At 37.1% G+C, this 19,252-nt stretch overlaps 1 protein-coding gene across 2 annotated transcripts; it reads left to right on the forward strand.

The window, feature by feature from the left end:
• The first annotated feature begins 1,428 nt into the window (after nucleotides 1-1,428).
• POLR3F (RNA polymerase III subunit F) lies at nucleotides 1,429-16,908 on the forward strand. Of its 2 annotated transcripts, none has more exons than XM_045832946.1 (9): nucleotides 1,429-1,638; nucleotides 2,664-2,781; nucleotides 6,255-6,322; nucleotides 7,204-7,271; nucleotides 9,490-9,602; nucleotides 12,340-12,483; nucleotides 12,611-12,718; nucleotides 13,587-13,778; nucleotides 14,774-16,908. In XM_045832946.1, exons 1-9 carry the CDS (start codon nucleotides 1,577-1,579, stop codon nucleotides 14,849-14,851), a joined length of 951 nt encoding a protein of 316 aa, XP_045688902.1. In that variant the 5' UTR covers nucleotides 1,429-1,576; the 3' UTR covers nucleotides 14,852-16,908. The 2 variants fall into 2 exon arrangements, with proteins under 2 accessions (XP_045688902.1, XP_045688903.1); XM_045832947.1 differs by lacking the exon at nucleotides 1,429-1,638 and adding an exon at nucleotides 1,680-1,895.
• The last annotated feature ends 2,344 nt before the right edge of the window (nucleotides 16,909-19,252 follow it).

Genomic DNA, 19,252 nt, shown 5'->3' on the forward strand with positions numbered 1-19,252 from the left:
CCACTTTGACTCTGTCTCTTTATTTCTCAATCCCCCTCCTCGCCTTCCCTCAGGACCTGACCTATCCAGCCGCGCCGGTTGTGGCAAATAGAAATAGAAATATTATATAGTTATTAATAAATATAAAATTATTAAATATAAGTATGGAGGCCTTACTAATTTTTTTTCTGGACAGTGTCATAATTTTTAGTATGTAAAGAATTTAAGGAAAAAAACCCCCTCACCTTAACACAATCACCTTTTACATCACTGTATAGCCTATTCAAATTCCAATGTTTGTAGATACATATATTTTACTCAACTATAATCTATATATTCATTTAATTTTATAGTTTATTTATTGCCTCTCACTCTATTATTTACAATTTTCCATGTACTTATATAATTTTATCAATTCGTGGTTAGGTATTAAAGATATTACTAGTTTCTTTTGATTGTTGCAATTATAAATAATGCTGCTCTGAACATCTTGTGGTTTGAGTTTTGTCACAGACTGTATTCCCAAAAGTGATATAAACAAATAAGGGAGAGAACTTAATGCCTGGTAAGATACAATCGTAGTTCCAGGTCGGAGGTCAAGAATTTGAATTGCAAATACTAATAGATCACTAGCCCCTACAAAAGGATGGGTGGACTTAGGGGGCTTGCGCGTCGTCACATTTCCATCTGCGTGAGAGGCAGTTAAAACAAAAAATAGTTGAAAAAAATGAGTAATTAGGAGCGAGTAAATCGGGCGCGGCTACCTAGGGGCAGCCCTTGGGAGTCCGGGGCGGCAAGTGGGCCTCAAGCAAAGGGGATCAAGGTGTAGACCGAACCGACAGGCCCAAGTGACTGTGTGGGGAAAACAGCACACCCAAGCCCCAACTCCATCTCCCTCACTGCCCCTTCGTCACTCCGATCCGGAACCCCGTCTGGTCCCGATTCCCGCCAATTACGGGCAGTCAGGGATTTTCTTTCTCTTTCGACAGGAGTGTGGGAGGTCCTCCTCCTCAACCACCTGCAGCTAACGGGACCGAATTGAGACCCCCGAGATACTGCAGTCCCCACCCAAGAAACCCACCTCTCACTGCCTCAGGCCTTCTCCTTCGCCAAGGTCTTGGTTACCAAAGACGCTGCGAGTCGCGCCCCGCCTACTGAGAGCTAGGCAGGTCATTGGTGGAAACCCGGTTCGGAGCAACCAGCTCCGCCCCTGAGGCTTGACGGGGTGAGGGGTACCCGCCTGAAGCTCCTTTCCCAAGGCTTCACCGTAGGCGTCCGAGAATATGCCTTCACAGAGGTTGGAAAGGTGCTAAAAACCGGCATCTCAACTCAGATTGAGGGAACTAGACTCGTTCGCCGAGAGGCAATGGCATTCTGGAAAAAAAAAAAAGAGAGAATATGGCGGCGCCCGTGAGTGTGGGGGAACAGGCGTGATTTGGCCACCTCAAGCCGACAGATAAGGAAGGACCGGCTGCGACAAGGGGAAGAAGGCCCACCGCCCAGGCCTGGTGCTGTCTTCTCGGGTTCACCAGTGCTGCTGTTTGCTGTCTGGGCACTGTGCGCGTCTCTTCCCAGTAGGGGTGGGAACTACACCTTCATGGCTGAGGTGAAGGTGAAGCTGCAGCTGCCGGACGCAGATCCGGTAGAAATAGAAAACAGGTAAATTAGTGGGTCCGGAGCCCCGCAGGCGGCGGGTCTTTTGGGCAGCGGGATCCTTTCATCGGGGACCTTCGGGAGGTACCGGCACAAGTTCATTGAGCGCTTAGGAAGGGGGTTGCCAGGTTTGGACCTCCCCCTCACCCCTGAAGAGCAAAACTCTTAAGAAGTTCGAAAGGAACTTGACAGTCTGCAATTTTGTGTAGCTGTGGCGATGCTGTTCGGGAACTTATGATGATGCGCTGCCTTCCTGAGTTAAGGTTGGTCGATTCTCAAAAAGGAGACGGCGTTTTTGCAGTAGAACGTGAGGATACACGTTCTGATCCTAGATCGCTCTTATCACTGTGGTAACTACCACGACAGAACGCTTGGGCGAAGTTAGGGTGCAGTTTGTGATTACAAAGCATCATTTAGCCAAATACGGTTTTGGTGCAGTATTTAAGTCAAGATTGTGGGGCACCTAAAGCCTCTCTCTATTTTATATTCTCTATCATTGCATTGCTTCTTTTAGCTTACCACATACATGGTTTTAAAAGGACCAAATTTCTCAAACTGTTATGAATAACATGATGATGCCATGACAAGGTGAAGATTTGGACTTTTTTGGGGGGAGGGGGGTGGAGGTTGGTAGAGATCATTCTAAAAGCAGGCCGTAGTTGTGAATTGTTAAAAATTTTGGCTTCCCACCAGAAGTATCTGACTTGCCTCCTGCTTGCACACTTATGGCTGTCCAATGCACAGTAGCTTAATTTTGTCGTACTCGTGTCTGAGAAAATTGAAAATTGAAGTCATAGGATTAAGATTTTTCCTTGTTTTCATTGATTTTTGTTCTAAAGTTCATATTAGTGAAAGAAAAATATTTTCCTTAAGTAATAATAAACATGTATTTTGAAAGCTTTGATTCAGAACCATCATAGAAACCCAAATGTGAAAAAAGACACAATTTCAAATTGTTCTAGTATTTCCCCCCACTGCCTCTTAAAAATAACTAAAAACATGAATAATGTTGTTAATGTCTTTGTTCTTAGGATTATAGAATTATGTCACCAGTTCCCTCATGGAATTACAGACCAAGTAATTCAAAATGAAATGCCTCATATAGAGGCTCAGCAGCGGGCAGTGGCAATCAATAGACTGTTGTCTATGGTAAGGTGAATCCAACTAGTTAATGTAATTGGTTTTTTTAAATTATCATTGTAATTACTTTCTGTTATTAGTCATAAAAACATTAGAAGGTATGTTAGGTTGTGACTGATAAGATTCTAAACCAGGAAACAGCTCAAATTGCCTGAATTGAGGAAAAAGAAAATTATTAATTATTTTACAAGACAAATGAAGTAAATATGTTGTTTAACTGTTATATTTCTTAACCTAATTGTCTTTAAGATACATAAAGGTATATAGACATAGTCTCTACTCACCTTCTGTTTTCTTCGTACTGGTGTTGGGACATTCCCTATGAAATACATCGCCCTGATTTTTCAGAGTCATCAAAGAACCAACTTACTAGGGTATCATTCTCCACAATCTTACATTGAGCATTTCAAGAAGCAGGAATGAGTCCAGTTGAATGTGAACAGTGTGGGGCCTCTGGGAGGAAGTGCAGGCGGTGCCCCAAGTAATAGCAGTGGGGGTTTTTTTTGTTTTCAGTGAATCCCTTTCACCTGCTCTCACCTCTTCATTCTCCTCTACTGCCCCAAAACACCCTAACTAGTAGTCCCCATGCTCTAAATCTGCCTATTTCTCCTTCCTTTCCTCTATCATCAAAACTTCCATGTCCTGAGAGCATTTTGGTTTGCTTAGTAGCAATTAAGTAAAAGATTTCTATACTAAGGGCTCATTTGAAGGCTGTTACACTTTTTAAATCTATCAGCATTATTGGATTTCTAAGGACTCTGGATATGGAGATTTGAGGACAGGCGAATTTTCTGTTAAACTGTTCCCTTCAACCTTCTAGCTCACAGTTTGGCAAACTTTTTGTATAAAGTACCAGATAGCAGTCCTTACTATTGTGGTTCAGTTGGTTGGGCATCATCCTGCAAAGTGAAAGATCGCTGGTTAGATTCCTGGTCAGAGCACATGCCTGGGTTGCAGGTTTGGTCTCTGGTTGGGGCATGTATGAGAAGTAACTGATCAGTGTTTCTCTCCCTCTCTTTCTCCCTCCCTTGCCCTCTCTCTAAAAATAAATAATTAAAATCTTTAAAAACTTAAGTGCCAGAGTGTACATTTTAGGCTTTATTGGGCCATTTGGTTTCTGTCACAATAGATCAATTTTTCAAGAAAATAGTTATGGTCTGCATCTAAATAAATGGATGTGGCAGTGTTCCAATAAAACTGTTTGTAAAAAGCAATGGCCTAGATTGCTGACCCTTGTTTTAGCACCAGGAAAAGGGACTGTTGATGCTTTCTAGTCAATTCATGTTGACAAAAATCTTCAGCTCCAGGAAGAATAGATGAAGGAATGCTGGGAGGTTGTGGCAATGGAAAATGTTTTTGTTCTGTTACCACCCTTTCAGCCCTTTCCTTTCTGTCTGAAAATCGTCCTCAGTACCTTCCTCTCTTTTACCACCTCTGTGATGGATCCCATCTACTGCCAGTCCTATTAGCTTATAGGCTGTAGGCAGTGGTGGAGCTATTAAAGAATTTTAAACAAAAGAGTGATTATTAATAAACCACAAAGTATTACTGATTTTAGCCCTTAAATAAGTCTCAAATTGTCCCTCTATTTCCATTCCTACTACCCACACATGTGTTCAGGCTCTTGGCTTTTACCTGGACTATTGCAGTGCATCCTAACTGGATTTTCTGGTTCCATCTGCTTCAGAGCAGATAGCCTGATCTGCCTTAAATACAGATCTGACTAAGTCACTTATCTAGCAGAAATGCTTCTTTTTTAGCAGTAGAGATTCAAGTCTAAACTCATGAATTGACCACATTAAGCCCCTGCCTTCCTTACCTGCCTTACCTCTTGCCATCGTTGTGCCTCAAAAGTTAGGTTTCAAAGGGAACAGATTCTTCTTGGTTTCCTACCACATTATGATATTGTATGCCCCAGACCCTTTGCTCAAGCAGTCTTCCTTGCTTAAAAGGGAAGGCCCTTCTTCCCATTCTTCACAGACTAACTTCTCATTATCTTTCAAGACTCAGCTCTGCTCTTTTCTCCTGGAAACCTCCCTGAATCCCAGATTGGGCCAAAGCTTCTTTTCTGAAAGCCCATCCCACCCATTACTTACATTATTTAAAAAAAAAATTATTATTTTTAGCCTCACCCCAGGATATGCTTATTTTAGAGAGGGGGGAAGGGAAGGAAAGAGGGAGAGAAACAGCGATGTGAGAGAGAAACGTCAGTTGGTTGCCTCTTGTATGTGGCCCAACTGGGGACCGAACCTGCAACCTAGGTGTGTGTCCTGACTGGGAATCAAACCTGCAACCTTTCAGTTTATGGGATGACACTCCAACCAACTGAGCTACACTGGCCTGGGCACTTACCTCTCTCAATGCCAATCAGATTGTATTGAATTTAGCTGTGTGATTCTTTTTTAGAATTCATGTTTGTACCCCCAAACAGCAATCATAGACTGGTGTTCATTAAATGTTCTTGGTTGAATTAAAAGACTGATTTGGAGCCTCTAAATTGAGCTTTGTGTTCAGTTTTGCTGCTTAGTGGAGTCATTGGGGAGGTATTACTGTTAAGCCATAGGTAAACCCATTTTCAAGTCATGGGTCTCCCCAGTCTTACCCGTGGCTTCCCCATACTGCCAGAAACCCAGTGGTACAGTCATGTGGGTGTTCCTAAGTTCAGACCCAAGGAAATTCAGAAGCATATGTCAGACATGCTTTATTTTACTTTTGACTCACTAGAGAACAACAGAATTGCAGGTCTTTTATTCATTGGTTGAACTTCTGCCTAATTTTCATGTAACACAATAGAAATCACATGTATCAGTAAATGTCACTATTAACTTTGTAACTTTTATTTAATCATCATGTGATAGAATATGCATGTCAGCCTTTTTTTGAACTTTATATTACATAAATTATATTTTATTTGTATTTATTTTATTTTAACTTGAATACAGATTTTTTCTATTATTCTAAAGCTGCTTGTTTATAATCTTTATACATTGATCATATAACTAAGCCAGGATCTAGCATATAGGTAATTGTTAGGTGTTAATATTTTAGAAAATGATGAGATAAAGAGGTAAGTTTTTAAAAATACATGGCATGTGATAGGTAGGCAAAAACTTAAATCTCAAGTGTGGAACTGACAGATAACAAGAAGTAGAGCCCTGGTTGGTATAGCTCAGTGGATTCAGTGCCAGCCTGTGAACCAAAGGGTTACTGGTTCAATTCCCAGTCAGGGCACATGCCTGGGTTGCAGGGCCAACTCCCCAGTGGGGGCTGCACGAGAAGCAACCACACATTGATGTTTCTCTCCCTCTCTTTCTCCCTCCCTTCCCTTCTCTCTAAAAATAAATAAACAAAATATTTTAAAAAAAACAGGTAGAATATTTTAGTCTGTGTAAAACATTAAAGAATTCATTCATTGACATTTGTCATTGGATTTGGTGTATCTACAAAGCAATTAACTGCTATTTTCTATTTTAAAAATATAGGGTCAGTTGGATCTCTTAAGGAGCAATACAGGCCTTCTCTATAGAATAAAGGATTCTCAGAATGCTGGGTAAGCACCAAATTATATCATTTTAAGAAAACCTTTGCCCTGGCCAGTATGGCTCAGTGAATTGAGTGCTGGCCTGCAAACCAAAGGGTCACCAGTTTGATTCCCAGTTGAGGCACAGACCTGGTTTGCAGGCCAGGTCCTCAGTAGGGGGCTCACAAGAGGCAACCACACATTGATGTTTCTCTCCCTCCCTTTCCCTCTCTCTAAAAATAAATAAATAAAATCTTTTTAAAAAACTTTAATTATTACAAAAGTAATACATGCTTTTGAAAAAAAGCCAATACAGAATAGCATAATGTAAACCTCCTACACATCATCCTTGTCTCCTATCATGAGTTCCATTTCCCAGAGATAACTGTTGTTAATAATTTGGTATATATCTTTTCTTCTATATATATATAAATACATACAGATGCTTATATATTTATATATAATCTCTTTTAGACAAAAATGGGATCATGCTGTCTGTACTGTTTTTTTCTAAGATTTTATTTAGTTGTTTTTAGAGAGGGTAAGGGAGGGAGAAAAAAAGGAAAAGAAACATCAATGTTCTAGAGAAACATTGATCAGGTACCTCTTGCATGCCCCCAGCTGGAGACCTGGCCCACATCCCAGGCATGTGCCCCGAACAGGAATTGAAGCAATGACCTTTCAGTTTGTGGGACCATGCCCAACTCACTAAGCCACACCAGTCAGGACTAGCCTCACTGTTTTGCAACTTTTTTTTTTTAACTTGTCTCATTCTTTTTTAAGGTATGCCCTTTTTTTGGTAAATAAATTAGTGTGATGACTTTGTCTGTTGATTCATTTAAGTAGTCATGTAGATTATTGGATTATTGTGTTTCTCTGTGCCTTTCTAATTCTATTTTATTCCCCTGCAGTAAAATGAAGGGATCAGATAACCAAGAAAAACTAGTATATCAGATCATAGAGGATGCAGGAAATAAAGGTAAGCATATGAAGGAAGAAGCAGAAAAAAACAAGGACTAGATATAGGAACTGAGATCCTGGCTTCCCAGGGTATGGATCATGTGTACACTGCCATTTATGTAAAAAGGAGAGGGAAGTATACATATATACAGGGTAGGAAAAAAGTAGGTTTACAATTGTGAGTATGCAAAACAGTTTATTCTTGTATTATTATTTATTAATTGTATTATTTTCCATATGAACAATTGTAAGCTTACTTTTGTCCTACCCTGTACTGCACATATGCTTAAGGGACTCATGGAGTGATGTCATTGTTGCCTCAAAGGAGGCAGGAGTTCGATGACTGTGGTTAGGGATGGAAAGAAAGTTCTGAATGTTGAACTATGTGATTGTATTATCCAAAATAAATTAAAACTTAAGGTTCTTTTTTTTTTTAATCCTCACTCTCTGTGCTTTGGAAGCCTTATTTTCTTCATCTCTGTAAACTATGGATAATAACATCTGTTTGGGTTTGTCAAAAAACAGAGATGTGTAGTGCAGTGTGGCATTGTCTGACTAGGTCCCTCAACAGCTTTTTAGTTCCTCTATCTTCATAGAAGAACTATATCTAAATTGTTGTTACTACAATTTAGGATCTCTTTGATCTGTTAGCTTTAACATTTATGAGGTAATCTGAAACCATGTAATTTTCATATGTATTAATCAGAAAGTTTAATTAAAATGTATTAAATAGACCTATGAAAAAGCCATTCTCTATTAAAAAAAATTCTTCCTATCATTATGCTTCTCTGTTGTGAAGAAAATACAGCAAAGTATTTTCACATAAAATTCCCATTTTCACTATTTCCTTTTTTGAAAGAAAAATTACAGCTTTCTGTGCAGGACTTTTACTGGCTATAAGAACTATAATCTTCCTATTTTTCATCTCCCCAATAAAGTGTTGTATAAAGAATGGACAGAGGGGCTGCCATAAAGAGGTTTTTGCTTTCCCTTGAAGATAGCAGCTGACCGATCCCAAACTTGTTTGTTTTTCACGTATATAATCTGAAGGGAAATTTATAGAAAACAAAGATTGAGGTGCAGGAGGGAATGGAAGAGACAATATAGTCAAGCACCACTTAATTACATGGATAAGTTCTGAAAATGCATTGTTAGGTGATTTCATTGTCGTTTTGCAAACGTCATAGAGTTCACGTAAACATAGATGGTATAAACCATCTTGGCTGGGTAGCTCAGTTGGTTATAGCATTGTTCCCATAAGCCAAGGTTGTGGATCTAATCCCCAGTCAGGGTACATAGAAGAACTAACCAAGGAATACGTACATAAGTAAGGAGAACAATAAGTTGATGTTTCTCTCTTCCTCTCTCTCTCCAATCAATAAATAACATTTTTTTAAAAAGAAAGTAGACTTAGATGGTATAAATCTACTGCGCAACTAGATTATAATAGTGCAGACTATTGCTCCTAAGCTATAAGCCTATACAGCATGTTGCTGTAGAAAACAACCTGAAATTAAATCAGGCACTAGAGAAAAGGATACAATCAACAGACACAGTAAATCTGATTTGTATGAGGTTACTGCAGCATACTATTTTACAGCAAACTTTTTTTATAAGTAAAAAGAGTATACTCTAAATTTATGATAAAAAGTATAGTAAATACATACATCAGTAACATAGTCACTTACCATCATCAAGTATTATATACTGTAATTAATTGTATATGCTGTATTTTTATACAGCTGGCAGGTTTGTTCACAGAAGCATCACTGCAAACACATAAGTAATGGGTTGGGCTACCACATTAGAACAGCTGTGATGTCACCAAGTAATAGAATTTCCAGCTCTATTATAATCTTATGGGACTACTAGTATATATGCAGTTTATCACTGAGTGAGATGTCATTGTGTAGTGCAAAACTACATTAATTCAATAACATTCAACATTTTTCTTTCATTACAAAAATGTCCTTTTCATTTGTTTTTAAAAAGTTTCCATGTTAGGATTCCAATAAATTTTCAATTGCTAAATAGAACATATAACTTAGGTATTGTTTTTGCATGCTTTTGCTACCCTATCTGAGATTCTTTCTTCTAAGTCACTTAATTTTTCCAATAGCTAAGCACTAGGAGTATATACATATATATTTTGCTAGTTTTGGAATGAAATATAAGCAATGGGGATTATAAACACAAATCCTAGAGTTTTCAACTTATTTTACTTTACTTTCTCCTAGGAATATGGAGCAGAGATATCCGGTATAAAAGTAATTTGCCATTAACAGAAATTAATAAAATTCTAAAGAATTTGGAAAGTAAAAAGCTTATCAAAGCTGTTAAGTCTGTGGCAGTGAGTAGTGTTCTCTTTTCTTCTCTTGAATGTTGGCTGTACATATATTGCTCCAAGTATATTTCAGGGTTTTTTAAATTGTTATTTAAGCTATGTTGTGATTTAAAGCAACTGATCAAAAAAGATTTTTAAAAATTTAGCTCATTAGTTTGAAGGTACTGCTTAGTTAGATATGGCACTGTCTAGTTGTCTAACCACTCAAAAATCTAAAGCTATTCAGGACAATTTTTGGAATCATGAACATTTTTCCTGGATTTTGTGATATATAAGAGAATTTATCTCATCCTGACAGATTGCTCATTGAACAAATATCTGTTGTGTATTTGCTATGTGCCAGGCACTGATTTGTGTGCTTGGGATACATTATTGAACAAGTCAGAGAAAGATCCCTGCTTTGGTGGAGCTTCTGTTCCAGCAGATAGTGTTTCTCTTCCTCATCCTGTCCACCCATCACGTCCTTCAGGGGCTCCATACTCCAGAGCTGGGTCCATCAGAGACATCTGCTGTTGACCTCTCTGATTTAGGCATCAGAAGAGCCAGGATTCCCCTAGACTAAAGTTGGCTTGAACACAAATTTTAGCATTTAAGAATTTGATATTCATGCAATTGGTACAGCTGCTATGGGAAACAGTATGAAGGTTCCTCAAAACAGTTAAAAATGGAACTGCCTTATGACTCAGCAGTTCCTCTTCTGGGTAACTATCTGAAGAAACCCAAAACACTGATTCAATATGTACACCCGTATATTCATTGCAGCATTATTTACAATAGCAAAGATATGGAAGCAACCCAAGTACCCATCAATAGATGGATAGATAAAAAAGTAGTGATTGAAACACATATGTATAACTCATAAAAAAGTCATAAAAAAGAATGGAATCTTACCATTGGTGACAGCATGGATGGATCTAGAGAGTATTATGCCAAATGAAATTAGTTAGATAGAGAAAGACAAAGAAAATGTGTGACTACTTATATGTGGAACCTAAAGAAAAAAATATATGAATAAACAAAATAGAAACAGAATCATAGATATAGAGAAGCAATTGCGAGGTTGCCAGAGTGGAGGAAGAGTTGGTAGGCTGGGTGCAAAGGTGAAGTGTACAAAAAGTATAGATTGGTAGTTACAAAATAGTTACAGGAATATAAAGTGCAGCATAGGGAATATAGTCAATAATGTAGTAACTGTCATGGTGCCAGTTGGGTACTTGAAATATCGCGAGGATCATTTTGTAAAATATATGATTGTCTACCCACTGTGCTGTACACCTGAAAATGATATAAACCAATATTGAATGTTAACTGTAATTGAAAAGTAATATTTTTTAGAAATCAGGTGAACTGCAAAGAAGATTTAATATTCATTTGATTTTATTTAATCAATGATATTTGTGTCATACCACTGCCTAAGTTAGAATGTTATTTCTCTTGCATATTTTTAATGGATAATTTCCTATCAATACAAAAGTAAAGAAAGTAATATAGTGAATCCCCACATACCCATCACCTAGCTTGATTTTGATAATTTTCCTACATCTTTATTTTTAATAGCTTCATTGAGATATTAGCTTATATATCATAAAATTAATCCTTAAAGTGTATGATTTATTGGGTTTTAGTGTTTTCACAGAAAAATGCAACTATCACATTCTTCTAATTTTAGAGCATTTTTATCACCCCCAAATGTGACCCCACTAGCAGTCACTCCCTACTTTCCCTGCCCCCAGACCCTGACAATCACTAATGTGCTTTCTGTCTCTATAGATTTGCCTATTCTGAACATTTCCTATAAATAGAATTATACAATATATGGTCTTTTTTGTCTGCCTTCTTTCACTTAGCATCATGTTTTCAAGATTGCAGAATAAAGTAGTATAAATATTCATGAATCCATGCCACCAGATAAATGTTTGAATAAATAAATACATGGGGCAGATTAGACAAATCTTATGTGCAGAAAAACTCCAAATAATTTATGTAGACATTCCACCCTAAAGGAAGTAAAACATAATTCCCAATTCTTAACTGTGGACTGTGCATGGTGACTTTCTCCCCAAGAAAGGGCAGGAGAAAAAGTAACTACAGTGAAGAAAAGTGAGCATCACTACTTTTAGTCAGGAAATTAAAGGTTAATATCAGCACTGATAAGTCATAATGTTGACAATCTGTCATCACTTGGTGATAATCAAATACTCTTGATATGATGTGATAAGAAGGTCATTTGACCTCTGTGGTCTTTTTTTTTTTTTCAGTCTAATCATCAGAAAAACATCATACAAATCCCAATTAAGGTCATCCTATAGAATATCTAACTAGTAATTCTCAGTACTGGCAAGTTCATCAATAAGACTGAGAAATTGTAACAGCTAGAAATTGCCTCAGGAGCCTTGACAGCTAAGTCTAATGTGGTATCTTAGATAGAATCCTGAAACATAAAAGGGACATTATGGAAAAATTAAGGAAATACGAATAAAGTGTAGTTTAGTTCATAATATATCAATATTGGTTTGTTAATTGTGACAAATGTACCCTCTTCGTGTGAGATGTCAATAATAAGGAAATTATTACAAGGTAAATGGAAATTTTATACTATTTTTTACAATAATTCTGTAAATCTAAAACTCTTAAAATATAAGTGTTTGTTTTTTTTGTTGTTTTGTGTTGCTTTTTTTTCCCCAAATCCCAGCTTTGGGAGAATGAGCTTATAACCTTGTCTGCTGTGCATGTTTTTCCCTAGGCCTCAAAAAAAAAGGTGTATATGCTCTATAACCTGCAACCTGACCGGTCTGTGACTGGTGGAGCCTGGTACAGTGACCAGGATTTTGAATCTGAATTTGTAGAGGTGCTTAACCAACAGTGTTTTAAGTTCCTGCAAACCAAGGTAAGGCATAATTGAGTAAATAGTCATGTACTAAACAAAATATTTTCTGCTATTGATTTTGCTCTGTATAAATTATATTTAGGAAATGTTAGTATTCTTCCTGAGATTTATGTTTCTACCCTTATAGGCAGAAACAGCACGAGAAAGCAAACAGAATCCAATGATACAAAGAAATAGTTCTTTTGCATCATCACACGAAGTATGGAAATATATCTGTGAATTGGGAATCAGTAAGGTTAGAACTCAGTTTCTAATTTTAATCTTATTTTTAAAAACTTGTTTATCATAGGGGTATAGTTTACAATGTGTTCCAAACATATTTGATCTGGATCCTTTTTTCAGGTGATAACTTGTAAGTATTCTGTAGAACCCACTTTGAGAAAGCACTGTCCTGAGCCAGTTAGGCAAACATGGTCATTGCCATTGGCACTGGTTAACTGTATGTGAGCTTCGGAGATAGAGCAGCAGAATGGAGGCCTGGCAGTGCATTTCACTATCAGAATCGAAAAATCTGTTCTGATAAGTTCTTGACTTTGTCAGGCACATACGTGCTAAACATAAGTAATCGTGTCAGTTGTCATTTATTGGTATTTTCTATCTTATGAGAAGCAAGCAGTGTTATCATAGTTTTTAAGACCTATACATAAGGAAATTATGCTAGATGCTTTACAGTTGGAGAAGAAATTGAAGTGGACATTTGGACAAGTCATTTTCATTTCCCAAATTTCTCATTTGTTAAAAAAACTATGAATTTTGACTAAAGATTGTTTGATGTCTAAAGTACCATTCTACTCAAGCATTTTATAAATCTCTATCAAGTTCTTGCCAAACAAATGTTACTTTAGAAGACTTCTAGATTTTACTTATAAGAGTAAATATATCAGAAAGTGTCAAACTCAGTTTGAGGTAACTGTTCTGTCCCCAGCATGAGTGGTTAGTGCTAAATTGGACCATTGTTCAGCCTCTTTGTACTTTTGATTACTTGCCAGCATAATGCTTCCCCATTTCGCTAAGAAATTGTGACCCTATACTGTTTTTAACCCCCTCCAAAAGAATGTCTCCTTGTCCTTTTTGTTTCCTTTTTCACACATCCCCTTTTATAGGTAGAGTTGTCCATGGAGGACATTGAGACCATCTTGAATACACTCATCTATGATGGGAAAGTGGAGATGACTATCATTGCTGCAAAAGAAGGCACAGTTGGCAGTGTAGATGGACACATGAAACTCTATAGGGCAGTCAATCCAATCATCCCACCTACGGGTTTGGTTCGGACCCCCTGTGGACTCTGTCCGGTGAGTTGAAGTGACTTCACTTTACACCTGACTGCCACATAACGTACCAGCAAAAGCACACCCCAGTTTCTCACTCTCAGGGTTGACCAAGATCTCAAACCTTCATGTAACGTTGATGACAGACATTTAATGAACAAATCTTGCCTTACATAAGAAATTTGTGTTGGCCCTGACATGGACACTTTTTGACAAGCATTAATCATTTAAACTAAGTAGGGTGGAAGTGAGATTTGTTGAGAATGTACCATGGCCAGACATATTTTTGAAGATATATGTGGTTTCATTTAATCCTCCTTGTGTCCTTTTTAGCTAGTGGTGTCATTTCCTCTTAAGTAGGAGGGAAGTTAAGCTAAGGAAGACCTAAGAGCATGTAGCTTAGAAGTAACAACCATGCTCCAACACTCTCCATTCATTCATTCCCATTTAGCTTATGAGTGTCAACTGTGTGCTATAGGCACTGTCGCATTTGTATTCTTGGGTTGCTAGTCTATGTTTTATTTCATGAGACTGGTCCCTTTTATACTTCTATGCACTCTATGCCATGGTTTCAATTATTAGAAAAAAGGCTAGTGTATTAGGAATTCTATTCAGCATCCCTTCACAAAAAGGGAAGCTAAAAATGAAACATTTGGTAAATCAAAATTAAGTCATTCTTGTGTATAGGTCCTCCTTGTATTCCTGTGTTACCTACTGATAGCCTTTTTCCCAGTGGGCAAGTGAACATGCTCATCTTTATGCTATAGTAAAAGATTCCCACTAATTCTGTGATCACAGAGCAGGTCCTATTATAGTATAGTATGTTCCTAAGTACAGTCCCAATCTTTCAATTTGAAAGTTTTGTTTTTAATAGCACTTGAAATAAATATCTGGGTGTTGGATGTTTTTATATTTGCGTTAGCAGAAATTTGAGTTATAGTTGACATTTAATTTGACATTACCTAGTAGTATAATACTTTTAAAACTTTGGTTTGAATATAAACTTTTTTCTTTTAAAGGTTTTTGACGACTGCCATGAAGGTGGTGAGATTTCGCCATCCAATTGTATTTACATGACAGAGTGGCTTGAATTTTAATAGAGAGCTATGAACTTTACTGATATTTTGCAAATGAAGTTACTTTGGGAGCAAATAACTTCATGCATGATGGAACATCAGATTCCCTTGAAAATAAATTTCACAGTAAGGGATACAGACTTGTTGCCATGAAAATATATACTATTGTATTTATGAAGATTAAGTTTATATTGGTAGAGTGGTCAACAGAATATGAAGCAGGTAGGTTTGTAGTGAAATCTATTGTTCAGTAAATAAAATACTGCGCAGTTCTGGAGGACAACATCTTCTGAAGCCTTCAAGACTTGTGATTGTTCAAGAAAAAAGAAGCCAACAGATCCACATTTATCAATGGATAATGGCTAGAGCCTAAAAATGCTTGTTTTAAAGTTATTTATTAAGGTCTTCATTGGAAATTGCTTATATCTGGTTCACTATCACTTTTTCTGTTTTCTCAATGATTCTATTGAGAAGAAACTGAAACAGGGAATGCAGGAATAGCAGAGCAGTCTACACAAACTTGAGGTGTGAATGGAGAAGAGAGAACATTCCTTTTCCACACAGTTAATTCCTTTTTATGTCAGAAATATTTTTTCAGAGGATTGTGCCACTGTATTTACCTCAGCCTAATGGTGGATTATGTTTTCAGTGCATAAATATTGTCATATTCATCTTAAAGGATTCTTTTCACTGGACTTTTGTTAAAGTCTTAGAAGTTCATTCTGTGGCTCAGTTGTATTACTAGAATTTTTTCCTACATTCTTATTTAACTGAAATTAAAACTAAAAATAATCCATTGCCCTCCACTTACATTTTATGTTGGGGAGGGGTAACATTCTTCTTTTCTTTTGCATTTTAGATTTGTTTCCTTATTCTGTTCTAAAAATCATGGTGTAGTATGTCTAAACTGAGCAGAAAGCCATCATAATTGTTTTCAGTTCTAATAGCACTTTCAATTCCAGTGTTTAGCCATATGGAAAACATGAGCTTATTTGATGTAGTGTTTTACAGAAGTTAGCTGGAGGGCTTTTCAGGATCTTAGCTGTTGTATTTTCCTTTTTAATTCCATTTAAAAGTTTCTATGTCTAGGCCCAAAGCATCATACCAAAGGAAAGGAATTCAAGCTCAGCTACTCCTGAGGCTGACTTCAAACACCAGTTTGGAGATACTGTAAGTGGGCAGTCATCAGAAGAGTTATTATGTGATAAATGGGATTAGTAAAGTCAGCCCAGTAACCAATTTTTAAGAACTGGATAAATTCTGTGGTCAGCTGTATAAATTAGTTTTTGATGGCACTACTCTTTGAAACAAAGATCATTTTAAATATTAGAGGTAGGCAGAGATATAGATATAGATATGATACAGAGAATCTGGGAGCCTGCAACTATACATTTCTATCCCCAGTGAGAGTTGGAATGGTAATGCCAATATCCTTCCTGGGACCTGGTCTATCACAGAGGCATAGTCTTATTTAATAAGCAACGTAAACTTGGAGGAGAATTAGAATTGGAAGGTAGGAACCAGTTTCTTTTTATAGACATTATTTTTTTCCTTTTTTTATTGTTCAGTTACAGTCATCCCCATTCCCACCTATTGTTCTATCCTGCCCCATCTAAGCCCCCATCACCCTGCCCTGCTCCCAAAGACATTCCTTACCCCATTGTCTTTGTCTATGGGTCCTTACTACATGTTCCTTGACTTGGCTCTTTCCCTTGTTTTCCGCATTATCCCTATCCCTCCTCCACTCTGGTCCCTGTCAGTTTGTTCATTATTTCAATGTCTGTGGCTCTTTTTCCTTGTTTTGTTGATTAGGTTCCACTTGTAGGTGAGATTATATGGTATTTGTCTTTCACTACCTGGCTTATTTCACTTAGCATAATACTCTTCATTTCCATCCATGCTGTACTGAAGGGTAGGAGTTCTTTCTGCTGTGTAGTATTCCAACATGTACAATACCACCGTTTTTTGATCTGCTCATTTGCTGATGGGCACTTAGGCAGTTTCCAACCCTTGGCTATTGTAAATAGCGCTGCTGTGAACATAGGGGTGCGTAGGTTCTTTTGAATTGGTGTTTCAGGATTCTTAGGGTATAATCCCAGCAGTAGAATTACTGGATCAAAAGGGTGTTCCATTTTCAGATTTTTGAGGAAATTCCATACTGTTCTCCACAGTAGTTGCACCTGTCTGCATTTCCACTAACAGTTTACTAGGGTTCCCTTTCTCCACAACCTCTCAGCCCTTGTTTATTGATGTGTTTATGATAGCCATTCTGACTGGTGTGGTGTGTCATTGTGGTTTTAATTTGCATCTCTCTGATGGCTAGTGATGTTGAGTATCCTTTCATATGTCTATGGACCCTCTTGTCCTCCGTGGAGAAGTGTCTGTTCAGATCCTTTAATTGGATTGTCTGTCTTCCTGGTGTGGAGTCATGTGAGTTCTTTATATATTTTGGAGGTCAAACTCATGTCTTACGTATCATTGGCAAATATGTTTTCCTGTACAGTTGGTTCCCTTTTTACTTTGCTGATATTTTCTTCAGCTGTGCAGAAGCTTTTTAATTTAATGTAGTCCCCTTTGTTTATTTTTTCCTTCATGTCCCTTGTTCTAGGGCACATATTGGTGAAAATGTTGTTGCATGGGATATCTGAAATTTTCTGGCCTATGTTCTCTAGGATTTATATGGTGTCATTATTTATATTTAAGCCTTTTATCCATATTGACTTTATTTTTGTGTATGGTGTAAGTTGGTCAAGTTTCATTTATTTTTGCATGTACCTGTTCAGATCTCCTAACACCATGTATTGTTGAGGCTATTTTTACTCCATTTTATGCTCCTGCCCCCTTTACTATTAATTGATCATAGAGACATGGGTTTCTTTCTGGGTTCTCTATTCTGTTTCATTGATCTTTGTGTCTGTTCTTATGCTAGTACCAGACTGTTTTGATTACAGCAGCCTTGTAACATAGTTTGATATCAGGTATTGTGATCCTGCCTACTTTGTTCTTCTTTTTCAAAATTGCTGAGCTATTCAGGGTCGTTTATTGTTCCATATACATTTTTGAAATATTCTATATATGTGAAATATGTCATTGGTACTTTAATAGGGATTTCATCGAATCTATAAATTTCTTTGGGTAGTATGGACATTTTGATGATGTTAATTCTTCCAATCCATGAACATGGTATATGCTTCCATTTATTTGTGTCTTCCTTAATTTCTTTTTTCAGTGTTCTGTAGTTTTGTAAGTACAGGTCTTCCATCTCCTTGGTTACGTTTATTCCTAGATACTCTATTTTTCTAGGAACTGCTTTTAAATCAGACTTGGCATTATATCTTGATAACCAGAGACTATAATTTTTTAATCCTCACTGAAGGGCACTTTTATTGCTTTTTATAGAGACAGAAAGGGAGAGAGGCAAGAAAACATCAACTGGTTGCCTCTCATGCGCGCCCCAACCAGGGATCAAACCTGTAACCTTTTGGTCTATGGATGACAGCTCCAACCAACTGAGCCACACTGGCCAGGACCAGAGATTGATTTTTAAAGTTTACAATCTGTAGCTAAAACATAAAAATATCCATCCCTTGCCTCACTAGAAAATAAGAGTCTCTGTAGACATTTTTCTCATAGCATGTTTTATTTTTTAGAGATTTATTTTTTATTGTTTATTCTAATCATCACATTTTAAATTCTGAATTTAACTGAAGGAGAAAAGAGGTCATTTTAAAATACAGCACTTCTGATAATAGTTAAGTGCATATTACATACAGGAGTAATCTTCGACCAAAACAGTGAGGCTCTAGACTCATGACAATACCAAAAACAAAAACAAACAAAAAAAAAACTTGTGAGTGAGGTCCTAATCCTTACAGTTAATTTTCCTTTAGTATAAGGTGTTTTGCTCACCTGAGAATAGATAGTCTCTGGAGTCTATCAAGGCCTTGCCACAGTTAATAGTAATCCATGATAACAGTCAAAGAGAATCATGAAAATCTATGATTTGATGGCTTAAATGAATAGTTTATATGGGATTCTTCCATGAAACTACTCTGATCTTAGTTTGGTGCTGAGTAAATTTTGTAGAGCCAAGAGTTTTATAGTGATCAACTAAGCAAACTAGTCAAATAGAAGTAATTTCAAGTTGAGTCACTTATTCATTATTGATGGTAGGTGAGAGGAATATAAAATACATGCCTTAAACTCCAGTGCTGTCCAATAGAACTTTCTATAGCAGTAATTTTCAACCTATTTTATTTCATGGCACCCATAAACTATACTAAAATTCTGTGGCACACCAAAAATATTTTTTTGCCAATATTAACAGAGAAAAGTATAACTTTGATTCATTCACACTGGATGGCTGTTGTTTTTGGCCATTGTCATTTTTTAAATTTGACAATCTAAAGCATAGGTGGCAAA

Source organism: Phyllostomus hastatus, unplaced genomic scaffold (genome assembly GCF_019186645.2).
Source record: "Phyllostomus hastatus isolate PE091 unplaced genomic scaffold, TTU_PhHast_1.1 phas_contig_17, whole genome shotgun sequence".
Lineage (NCBI taxonomy): Eukaryota > Metazoa > Chordata > Mammalia > Chiroptera > Phyllostomidae > Phyllostomus > Phyllostomus hastatus.